Source organism: Microtus oregoni, unplaced genomic scaffold (assembly GCF_018167655.1).
Source record: "Microtus oregoni isolate MIOR12 unplaced genomic scaffold, Mior012 000032F_ref0000030, whole genome shotgun sequence".
Taxonomy (NCBI): Eukaryota; Metazoa; Chordata; class Mammalia; order Rodentia; family Cricetidae; genus Microtus; species Microtus oregoni.
Genome location: NW_024543091.1, coordinates 13,327,284 through 13,340,159, shown reverse-complemented (window position 1 = coordinate 13,340,159; position 12,876 = coordinate 13,327,284). Strand labels below are relative to the sequence as shown.

The window sequence follows — 12,876 nt, the reverse complement described above, 5'->3', positions numbered from 1 at the left end:
CATACAGGGCACCATCTTAATTAACTAACATTTTTGAGAATTAGTTTTAGTGTGTGTGTGTGTGTGTGTGTGTGTGTGTGTGTATGTGCATGTGCACATTCACACCCAAGAATGCAGGTGCCCACAGAGTATAGAAAAGGGTCCCAGACCTCAGAGCTGAGTTACAGGTGATTGTGAGACACCTGATACAGGTGCTGTAAACCAAACTCTGGTCTTCTGCAAAGTAGCATTTACTCTTAACCACAGAGGTTAACCTCTAGCCCTGTAACATTTCATTTCAAAATTAAAGTGACTGCCTTTAGTGGTTTTCTTAGCAAAATCAAATGTTGCTGATATACAAATTATTCACATTGATGCTAAAACTGATATTAATTTTTTGTATAAAGTAAATTCTGATATTAAATTACTAAGAGTATTAAACACCCATAGAAAAATTTAGCTTTTCATGGCCCAGAATTGTGTTTTGTGTATCGCCACACCTAGCCTGTAAGAAGTCTGGATGATAGAATAGAACAATAATATTTGACATTCAGAAGGGCTTTTCCTTTTAAGATTTATTTTTCAATTATGTGTATGTGTGCATCTGTATGTGTATGCCACAGTATGCATGTGCCAATAGAGGCCAGTAGAGGGCAGCAGATCCACTGCAGCTAGTGTTAACAGGTCTTTGTTAGTCACTCAACTTGACTACTGTGAACCAAGAAAACTCAGGTTTTCTGCAAAAGCAATTAGTGTGTTTAACCATTGAAAGATCTCTCCAGGTCTAAGCATGCTTCTCATGATAGAGCACAGACCACTGTCCCACAGTCAGGTCTTGGCATTTCTGAGTGGTCTCAGAATTCCTCCTTGCAGGAGGGCTAGCTCTTCAGAGTTATGTTCAGGACCAACACAAACCTTAATGATTTGGAAACAGCAATCTTCTTTTGACGGAAGAGCTTAGTAATCTAGCTAGACTCGTTTGTCACATGTAAGAAGATTGGTTAGCACCATCTGTTTCCATTGTAAAGTCTGGAGTCTACTGTGTTGAAGTGAAGAAACCCAAAGACAGCTTTAAACTTTGTAAGTTAATCTTGTAATCCTTCACAGTATTGAACATCAAAGACCAGCTCCAACAGCTTACTTGGTCTTCTCTGCTAGTTCTTCTGGCTCAATTTTAAAGTCTGTTTAACTAAAAATGTGTAATTTCCACTGATGTCAAAAGCAGTTGAAAGGTTAGAGTCATTTCTTTCATCAGATGCATTTTTTAAAAAAATAATGAATGTGTTAATGCTGGGCAGACACTGGGTTTGCATACTTTACCCCATGAAATATTTATGAGTTAGGTAGTCAATGAAAAAGGCTTTACATTTTAACAAAGGAAACATCAAGGCATGCAGTCAGGGAGAATTAAGCAGGAGTAACTCACCACATCCCGTACAATAGGCAATGTTTTTTTCCTGCGGAGATCAGGCATGCTATCTATTCCATAGAGTCCACGCCCAGCCCTGAGTGGGGACAAAAAAGCAATGATTTCAACAGTTGAAATGACATTGTATGACAAAAAAAAAGTCCCCACTGTTTATATAAAGGCTGTGAAAATATCAAGTGGAGATTATTGTTTTCAATTCATTTGCAAAACGGTAAAGATCCAAGACTCCAGGTTTTTGTTCAGGGTGAAACTCCAGCTGCTGCGCCTGCTGATAGTTTGTTGTTGTTCTGCGTGCTACATCGTCAGCCACTCAGCTCCACAATAGCGTTTTATGAACCATGGACAAATTTTAAGCACTAAACCGTTGGCTTCTCTTACCTGAATTTCTCTCACAAGTAAATACATGGGATTAAAAGATTTGCTATCCTTTATTTTGTAATAGTAACAAAGGTTAGGTCAGCTGAATATTCATCTCAAGTCTATTGATTAAATGAACTTCTAAGAATGCAATTAATAAACAAGTGAGGGAAATACTACCGGGCTGGCAGCATGGCTCTGTGGTTAAGAGCATTTACTGTTTAAGCATGAGGACTAGAGTTCAAATTCCAGCACAGCTAAAAGCTAGATGTCCCCTAAACACCTATAACCCCCTATCTAAGGTGGGGTATGGAGACAGGAGGATGATGGACAAGGCTTGCCTTGAAAATGCAAGCCGCAGGTTTAGGGAGAGACTTTGCTTCACAGAAATAGGTGGAGAAGTTCAGCAGAGGACAGCCCGTCCCTTTTCTGACTTCTCTGTGTGTACACATGTACACTCTGAACATGCTCACACACACATACACACACACACACACACACATACACACACACACACAGAGACAGATAAAGTATATCTTTAAAAACTTAATTGCAAAAAAAAAACAAGTGCAAACTGCAAAATTGAATATGTGTAAGCTAGTACAATCCTCTGTGTGTGTGTATGTGTGTTTGACTATGTATGCACAGAAAATATATAGATGGCTCTTGTTCACATATAAAGTGCAGTTATCTCTATAGAATGAAAACAGGTAAGAGAAGAGAAGGCTCACATAATGATAAGTGGTTTTCAAACAATGTATCATTTTATATATGTATAGTGGTTAGAATAATTTTAAGAAATACATTTTTAATTAATTAACTTAATTTTTAAAAACAATCTTTTCTCATTTTAGATACCAATCCTAGTTCCCACTCCCTCCCCTCCTCTGACTCTCTCCACCTCACCCAACCCCTTCCACTCCTCAGAGTGGGTAGGGCATTCATGCATGGGGAGTCAACAAAGTCTAGCACATCACTCTGAAGCAGGACCAAGGATGACTCTGAACTTCTGATCCTCCTGTTTTTACCTCCCAAGTGCCGGATGGCAGGTCTGTGTCACCACGCCTGGATTATATGATACTGGCAATCAAACCTTGGGCATCGTCTGAAGGTGTTCTACCAACTGAGTTACACCTTAGCTCCAATGTTGGTTTCTCACTGTGCCAAATCGAGTCATTCTGCACTGCCAATTAACTTCTAAAATCTGATGACAATGTCTCCTGATGGAGATGTGGTCTGTAAATCTCTGTTGATGCCTTCCTTGCACATCTGAGGACCAGCCTCCTCGCATAAGCAGCTCAGATCCTGCTGATTGCAATGGCCTGGCAGCTCTGCCTCCATAATGGACTATAAGAATTGATGGCAGGTTATTGGTATTTTAGAGGCCCATTTCTACAGACACAAAAATGGCCTCTGCTGTGACAGTTAGCTTGACAGGGAACAGCTTTGTCTTCCTGGAATTTTTTTCTCCCAGCTGTCATAGTTTTAGTTTCAATACCTTCCGTAGATTCAATTATTGGTTTGGTAATTGTAGACAAATAAATCATCAAATTTATTGGACAACTCATAAAATAGTACTAAAAGTAAACTAGCAATGATGATAAAGCAGCGATGAAGGGATCATAGAGGCACAGCTAAGCTTAGAGACAAGCATCAAACGATGCAGTGAATGTGAAGCCTGGGGATGCTTCCTACGGATAGCAAAGTGCCAGTGTTGGAGAGCTGCTTTGACCGTTGGCAGCTGCAGTTTGAATGTGGCCCTACACGGAATCATGTGCTTTCTTAAAAATATGAGGCTTTAAAAGACAACCGGACTGCACAGTTCACGAACTTTGTAGATGACATTGAGTCACATCATCGAAAGGTTGGACATGCCTGACTGAAGCCATAGGATAAAGGAGAGGGGCGAATATGGGGAGAGATCGACATGGATGGAAGAAGAGAGACGAGGAGGAAAGTGCCATGCTTCGCTCATGAGACCCACGATCCTGCTTTTCACAGCGTGGCGAAGATGCTAACCCATGAGCCAGTTGTGTGGCCTGAGCCTATTAATAGTCCCAGATAATAGGAGATTCTGATGGAGGGACAGTGTAGTTGAGCCCAGGGGTTTAAGCAATTCTGGACAACATAGAATGAGACAATAATTCAAGAAAAGAAACTGAAGTCAAGCAAATGAAAAACCAAAAGACCCCACCCCAAAGTCCCCCAAACTAAATAATGATTAGCTACTTCCCAGAATAATTCAAACTGGGCACTCTAGGACATGTGTTGTAACAGTCACAGTGAGTCAGAGCTTCAGATTTGGGTTACAAAAAAGTGGTATTGGTGGCAGCAACTTTTTCTTCCCATTCTCTTCCTCTTATTCTTCTTCCTCCCCTTCTCCTCCTCTTCCTCATTTTGCTCCTTTTCTTCTTCACTTTTTTATACCAGAATAGCATTTTGTCTTCATATTTTCTGCTTTATCATTTGCTTTGAATTGACTGATAATTGTGTATATTTTGGCATGAAGGGTATTGTTTTAATCTCTATGTAAATCACAGAAATTTCCAATCAGGTTGGCATCCACCATCTTTCCACCTGCGGTTTGTGGTGTAAATATTGAGTGCTCTTCTGAACACTAGAAAGCCACAGACTAGGAAAGAGAAGAAGAGCCAGAAACTTACTTTTCTTCACACCCATCTTCTCAAAGCTCACTAACGAGCTCTTAGTATAAGTCCCCAAATTCCTACCTTCTCCACAGCGCGCAAGCACAGAGATCTCTTGCTATGCAAAGCAGTTTTAATGGTATTTTCTATATCATTCACTCCAATTTTCGGCTGTGAGTCTAAGAAATGTCTCCATGTCTCCCCGTGAGCCGTAACAATATGAAGTATACATTAACTAATAACTCTACAGCGCTGCACATCCATCATACTAACTGCTGCCTTCAGATATCTCAAAATGTTTTGACTTGTAAATAATGTAACTGCCACGGCCATATCAAGAAACACGGTCAATTAAGACGATGATTGAGAAAGAGATTGTATTAACAGCTGTGTTGTGCAATCGAGCTATGTGCTTTATATCCTATCAATTGTCATTAATTGTTTTTGCCCTGTTTTCTTACAGAGTATGATTGAAATTGCCAGAAGATTTTCAGAAACTTAAGCTAAACTGACAGACATTTGAGAATAAGTTTCACACACTTCTTGGGTCTTTTTTTTCCTGTCTTGTGACTGTTTTAGCAGAGAGTAGACATAAAAAGACCTAATCTGGTACCATAGAGGCCAGACCAAGTTCCCTTCAAACTGGAGTTGTAAAGCCATCCAGCGTGAGTGTCGGGACCAAACTCGGGGAAACTGTAAGAACAGTAAGCAATTTTATTCACTGAGCCACTACTTGAGCCCACGAAATAAATTCATTTGTGTGTGTGGGGGGGGGGGAGGATTTTTTTAATTCTCTCATATATTACATCATGATCATCAAAATGGATTCGTAACCCCCACAGATAGGCCCCTGTGATTTCATTTAAGATCAAGTATCTATTTCTTTTTACTTTTACAATTTCATCATCACTATAAAAAGATTATATATAATATATTAAGATGAAATTATATATATATATATATATATATATGCTTATCCATCTAGCATTAATAAAGATTTCCTGTAAATTTAGACCCCAGGCTAGTTGTGTGGCTTGATGGTAGAGTTCTTGCCTATGAAGATGAGGCCTAGATTCTCAGTAGTGAAAAATAATAAAATCTCCTCACTGGCTTCACAATGCAATGAGCGTACTTGATACCTCCTGTAACTCTACAAAATGCAGAAGCAATCTCTCCAGGAGAGGGGTGGGAAAGACTAAACTTTTAAAAATGAGAAAGACTGAATATAACAGTGGGCAAAGGACTGGCCTTTCAGATCGGAGGTCAAGGGCAGTACTCTTGAGTCCAGCAACTCCTAGACTCTGTAATGAGGCCGTCAGAAGAAGATGCCGAAACATCTGGTAGACCAGTAAGCAAAGAAGAAGACTCATTTTAGATAGATGCATTTTAATGACCGCACTTTAGCTGTTGTTGATTGGATTACCGTGACTCTGAGTGCAGCCAACAAACTAGCTAAAGACGATTGACAATTAGTGTGGGGCTTACCAGGTGCCAGGTACAATGAATACAATTACAATTGACATTGACATTCACATATAGTCTAAAGCATGTGGATTTCCCTTTCTTTTAAGGGATTACTAGGTAGTACTAATAACTACTTCCTTCATTTTAGGAATGAGAAGCGGAGAATTAGAACCCTTCAGAATCATTTGGAAGGCACTACCCAATGACAGTGGTAGAATTTGAGCCCATACCTGAAAGCATACCAAGCCTGTAATGACAATAAGACAGGATCATCCCATTATCAACCACAGTGATGAGTGAGGCCACAGCAAATTCAATTTGACAGTTCATGACACTGAAGTTAGACAGCCTGTCTGTGTAGATCACACAGCTGATAGAGCACTGAATTTGACTTTACTGCAGGATTATTCTGCCTTAGTCCTCATGTGTTTATGGGCAAAGTAGGCTCTGGCCTGCATGAGGTAAGCGGTCTGCCTGGCCGAGCCAGAGTTCTGGATAATATTTAGGTTATTTTCAAAATATCTCATGAGTTATTATCTTCAGATTAGAAAACACACTCCATAGCGTAAATGCCCCAGTCCTCCACCAATAGCTCCCTCTACTACACAAGAATTGTGGTTAGACCTGGGAGCCGCTTAGACTGCAGACAGTACAAATGGGGTACAGTCCATGGTGACAAGCTACCACTGAACTCTCAGGAAAATCAAGAATCAAATGAACCTGACAAAATGAATGTTATTTTGTACAGAAATCAAGCAGAAAATTTCCTGGAAGGACATTTGCTCTATTATACAAGCTTTGAAATTACTATTATTTGCTTTTTGAGATATATTACTATAGAACCTCGGGTCTTCTAGAACTCTCTGAGTAGCCCCCAAATGCCTTAAAATGTATGATCTTCACTTATGAAGTGTAAGGGATTACAGGCATGTGCTATAATGCATATTGTAAAAGGCTTAAATGAATGTTATTTTAACTGTAATGCCAGTAACTGTCCCTTGTGGCCTTCAGTGTAGTATTCTGATTAAGTATGCAATATGTATTATAATATATAATTTATTTTATGTGAATGGATGTTTTGTCTGCATTTGTGCATGTGCACCATGGGCACGCAGTGCCTATGGAGGAGAGAAGAGAGAATAAGATCCCTGGGGAGAGTTATAGTTGGTTGCGAGTCACCATGTGAGAGCTAGGGCAACCGGTGTTCTAAACTGATGAGCCATCTTTCTAGCTCTAATAATGTTCTTGAATAGACCTAATAACATACTGAACATATGGAGACTGGAAAAAGAACTCCAGGAAGATGCTAGGAGAATACAACATGAAAAACAGCAGACAGTATATGAAAACTGCTTAGCGTTCCTCATCACCAGGGCTTCATGCAGTATCCTCAGGGGAGTCCATTACACCTGCTCAAATGGCTGTTATCAGCAAGACAAAAGTGTGGTATTGTGAGGAACACTGAAGAAGAGGAACGTGCACGCTTTTGTGGCTTGTAAAATAGAATGGTCATTGTGTGCAATAGTACGAGGAGTCCTCAGACAGTAAATAAGCACAGTGACAGTAAATGAATGAAAACTTGATTACTACGATCTAGCCATAGGAGGTGGCATAAACTTGCCAAGAGATAGCTGTGCCCCTTCGTTTACTGCCGTGTTACACATAAGAGCAGAAATGATTAAATGAATGTGGATTCCACATGCAGATGAATGACAAAGGAAAGGTGGTGTGTCACAGAATGCTGTCTGGCTACAGAAGATTCCACATTCAGATGAATGACAAAGGAAAGCTGGTGTGTCACAGAATGCTGTCTGGCTTCAGAAGAGGAAATCCCAGTGCTTGTGGCAATGAGGATGACTGTGAAGGAGACCAGGTCTCTCTAGAGGAGGAATTTAAAAACGTTGACTCTGTGAAATGACAGTTATCAGGATCTGGGTTGGGTGGCACACAGGTGGAACCCGAGAAATACTGGTTAGAGGATATGAAGTCTAAGTGAGATACAGATACCATGATGAATATAATTAATATATCATTTTTTTCACAAATTGCTGGGTGGATATTAAGCATTTTTATTCAAAAATGTTAAGCATGTTATATAATATACTTAGGTATAGTTATCATTCTTTAGTATATATATATATATACTTCATCACTGTATATAATGAAAGCACAAGTAGTTTGTTCTGACGGTTAAAATATAATAATCAGAGATAAGATTATCTACAAGGAGAAAAATAGGAAGCATTTTTCCTAAAGGTTGATCTTTTTGAATATAAGAAGAAAGGGTTTGATTTCCTTACGCGGATAGCTGATGACTAACAGGCTAATGTCCATTGAATAGCTGATTTCTGTCAGATATCAGAAAACAGATTGACTCTATACAAAAGAGATGTTAAATTAATTGAATTCCTAAAAAATAATGCCTAACACTTCTGATTAATTCTCCAAGACAGTTGTTGGGATAGCTGTATGATTCATTTTCTTAGAGTCAAGGAACATTTAAGATTGTGAAAGATTAATAACGAGTCATTCCAAATCTTTGCAGTTTAATCCTTTAGTGGTTAATGTATAATAATGCCTCCCTTCTTCACTTAGAATTAATTTTCACACCCATTTAACACAACTGTTCTGACAATAATCATGCATGTCCCTACTCTCTGAATGTAAACTAGCCAACATGTTCCCTTCCCACGCTACCAATGTTTTATATTACTGTTAAGAGTGAATCACTGTTAGAGTATGTACTCACTTATAAGTGGATATTACATATAAAGCAAAGAACAACCAGGCTACTATCCTCAGCCTCAAGATAACAAAGAGGACCCTAAGAGGGATGTACGGATCTCCCTGGGAAGAGGAAATAGGTGAGATATCTTGGGTAAACTGGGGGTATAACGAAGGGGATGGGGGGGATGGGAACATGAGGGATCAGGATGGCCAAGTTGGGGGATTCAACAAGAGAATGCAGTGCTGGCTATTTCTCTCATCTGCCTCTCCCCACATCTTTTAGTTGTAAATATTCTAACATTATTCCTGTTTTTACTACCCAGCTTCTCCATTTGGCTCCTTGATTCATTTTACCCTGAACAAAGTGGCTGCGTTTGCCCTCCTCTAAGCATTCAGCCATGACACCAATGTGATAGGGTGTGTAGGAGGGATAGAGCGGGAGAGTAATGAAAGAGATTTCTTGAAAGAGGCAGTCATTATGGGGTTAGAAAGAAACCCGGTACCAGGGAAACTCCCCAGAACCCACAAGGATGACCCTAGCCAAGACTCCTAGCAATAGTGGAGAGAGTACCTGAACTGGCCTCCCCCTGTAATCAGATTGGTGACTACCCTCATTGTCATCACGGAGCTTTCATCTAGTAACTGATGGAAGCAGATATAGAGATCTACAAGCACTGGGCCGAACTCCGGGAGTCCAGTTGAAGAGAGGGAAGAGGGATTATATGAGCAAGGGGTTAAAAATCATGACAGGAAATTTATAGAGACAGCTGGCCTGAGCTTGAGGGAGTTCACGGACTCTGGACTCTGGACAGATAGCTAGGGAGCCATCATGGGACTGAGTTAGGCGCTCTGCATCTGGGTGACTTGTATAGCTTGGTCTTTTCTAGGGCCCCTAGCAGTGGGACCAGGACCTGTCCCTGATGCATGAGCTGGCTCTTTGGAACCTATTTCCTATGGTGGGATACCTTGCCCAGTCTTGATGCAAGGAGAAGGAGCTTGGTCCTACCTCAACTTGACATACCATGCTTTGTTGACTCCCATGGGAGGCCTTACCCCATCTGAATGAAGATGGTGGAGGAATGGGTGGGGAGGGGTAGAAGGGAGGTGGAGGAAGGGAACAGGAGGAGAGGAGGGAGGGGAAACTGCGGTTGGTATGTAAAACAAATATAAATAAATAAGCATAGAAACAAATAAAGTTTTAAAAAGAGTCTTTGTCTATGTAATTGAAGACCCACTCCTAATACAGGGTTAAACACTAGTTCCTAAATGCATTTTGAGGTCACATTTAATCACACCTAAGATTTCATATTATTGCTCACAAACTAGAGATGCTCAGGGCTTCAGACAATATGGTAGTCCATCTTTTCCTACAGTCTAACAGAAGGGCAATGAATTGACACAGAGGCAAAGACCCTGCCTCCAAGCCAGAGAATCTGAGTTCAATGCCAGGGTCCCGCATGGCAGAAGGAGAGAGTCTAGTGCTGGCTATTTCTCTCACCTGTCTCTCCCCACATCTTTTAGTTGTAAATATTCTAATATTGTTCCTGTAATCTTTTCATCGATGTTTTTACTATCCAGCTTCTCCATTTGGCTCCTTGATTGATTTTACCCTTAACAAAGTGGCTGCATCTGCCCTCCTCTAAGTATACAGCCATGACGCCAGTGTGATAGGGTGTGTGTTCTAAGACCAGCCCAGCAATATTGTTCATATCACGCAGGAGGACAAATCAAGGACATAGAGATGGTCTATGGATGGTCGAGGTAATGCCATATTTCTTGGTGGATTCTTTAATGAGGGTCACGACGGAGGTGGTTGCTCCATTGTCTTTTCCAACCCTCCATTCCACTTTATGAACTTTGGTAAAACCCCCAATTTGAACTGCTATAAAATTTTAAAGAATAAATGGCCTCTATGTCACAGATACTTTGTATTCTACTAAATTACTTTCTACTTTCTTGGTCATTTGACCTCATAAAGCTCCATAATGCTAAATTAACAATTTAGACAGGGACCTCTGGATCTAGTTCTTTCTCTCTCTCTCTCTCTTCTCTCTCTCTGTCAAATCCATATTCCTTTGAAGCACATTTTCAGAAGCATTTACTTCCTTCTTATTTATCTTTACATCATTTTTGAAAAGCTAATGGCATTTAAGGTTTTTGAAAGAGATACTCAGGCTATGAAAGATTACAATTCTGGTGGGAAAGGGGAATGTGCGTCACATTTCCAGTAACAGAAGCTGGGCTGGAGAGATGGCTCAGTGGTTTAGAGCACTTGCTGCTCTTCTTGATGACCTCTGTTCGGTTCCTAGCACCCACACCGGGTGGCTCACAGCCACCTGTAACTTCAGATGCAGGGAATCTGGAACCCTCTCTGGCCTCTGTGAGCACCTGCATACAAAATACACACATACATATACTCAGGGACACACTCCTACACAGTCATGTGAAATAATAAATAACCCCCCTCCAAATCACAACACTGACATAGGAAAAGAAAATAATCTAATGGTCCTCTGTATTTTTATGAGATAAAACCTAAACATGGCTTTTGGTGGTTTTTGTAGGTGGGGATAACTGAGGACAATGTCAGCTGTCAGAGATTAACTTCCAACCACTCAATCACTATATCCATATATTCTCAAGTCTCATTATCTAACAAATTGTTAAGTAGACAATGTGCCTTTTCCAGAACTTTCAGTTCCCCATATCACCCCCTTTTACCTATCCTGTGGTTTATATATACCCAAATAACCCTCATACATAACTGTATGCTGCTGAGCAGAAAATATGCAACCCACACACTTTATCATAATTAAGCATCAATTACTATTTGGAAACAATTTCCCCTAAATTAAAACTCACGCTGGATAGGGTCTCCCCTTAGAGAGCCAACGTTCAAACTTCCATAGTAACTGTGAAATTGTGTGTGCTTTTGTACCTTGGCTTGGAGCTAATTTCCTTAGTAATCTTTTCTGGGAAATCTCTGGCTCCATTTACACACAATTTGCAAAATACAATCATTTGTAATTAATGGAAGGCCAGCTGGTTAATAGGCTAGACCCAAATGTCGTTAAGTGGAATCAAATATCCAATAGCAAAGAAACTGTATTTCTTAAAACCTGAAATCGTAGATTCCCTTTAATTATAGTTTGGTAGATGCCTGCTGCATATTTTAATCCCTGAAAATTTTAACAATCAAAGCCTCTCCCATTAGTGCTGAGAATCAGCCGAGGCCCAAGGCAAGCTTGAAAGCTATTAGGTGGCCCTTTCTGGCCTTTTCAGCCCAACTCCCTCTGCTTTGTAGACCATGTGTCTAGCAACCTTTCTCTCGAAGCTTCTGGTTTCCTGCTGGTGATGCACCTCACCACCAACAGAAGACACACTCATCTTTTCTGAATAGCTCCAGGGCAAGGCCTTTCTGGCTTGCTCACCTCAAGGACAGACCGAAGATGAGTGAGAAAAACAGAAACTCATTTCAGGGATCCCTGTGTCCCCAGATAAGACCACAGATCAAGTCCTGGTTATGCATGGTATGCTGATTATGGCAGAGCTGCAAGGAGACTGTAGGATTCTTAGGGTAAAGTCAGCATCACATATACCCTGTTGTGGTTTTAATCCACTGTTGACCAGGGGTGAGTACTATGGGGATTCCAATAAATACAGTGCATAAACTATACTGTAGTTTACCATAATATATCACGGCAGTACAGTTTTTAAACATTCCTATGAGCAGGAACCCCTCCACCCTTATGCTTCACCTTGGCCATTCAGTCTATCCCTTCACCTTCCTGGGTAAATGATTGACACTCCTGTGATAGGCAGAGTGCTGGCACCTGTACAACATAGAATTATCTCTCCTCCCTGAAGGTTTGGAGTTGACTACCTCATCTGTTTGGCAAGCTACAAAAATAATTATGTTTTACAAAATAATTCATCTGCAAACTATGCCTGTGCTCCAGAAAGAGATTACTCAGGACTGTGTAAATGACAAGAAGCTTAGTCTACAGACTCCCATTGCAGGCTCTTAAATACCTGGATTGAAGAGGCAAAGACCAACCAATCATGTTACCATTGTGCCCACTTCGTTCCTCTTAAGATACACATTAAATGATGAGCTAACTATATGTCTTTGCATATGACTGCTCAGATGAGAGACTTGTCAAAACCAGAAGCTATATGCATTTACTTTCATCTCTAGTATTTAGAATAGGGCTTTACATAAATGTCTTAATAAATAAGAAAATTAATGAATGAAAGAATTATTTTTTAAGCTAC

General features: G+C 40.3%; 1 protein-coding gene across 3 annotated transcripts in view; it reads right to left on the bottom strand.

Annotated features, from left to right (window-relative positions):
• Unc13c (unc-13 homolog C) overlaps positions 1–12,876 on the bottom strand; it is a 457,501-nt gene that overhangs the window by 288,479 nt on the left and 156,146 nt on the right. For all 3 annotated transcript variants that reach the window (XM_041679506.1, XM_041679508.1, XM_041679507.1), the window contains one exon: positions 1,406–1,484. In XM_041679506.1, the coding sequence (XP_041535440.1) occupies positions 1,406–1,484 (79 nt within the window). The remainder of the gene's footprint in view (positions 1–1,405; positions 1,485–12,876) is intronic.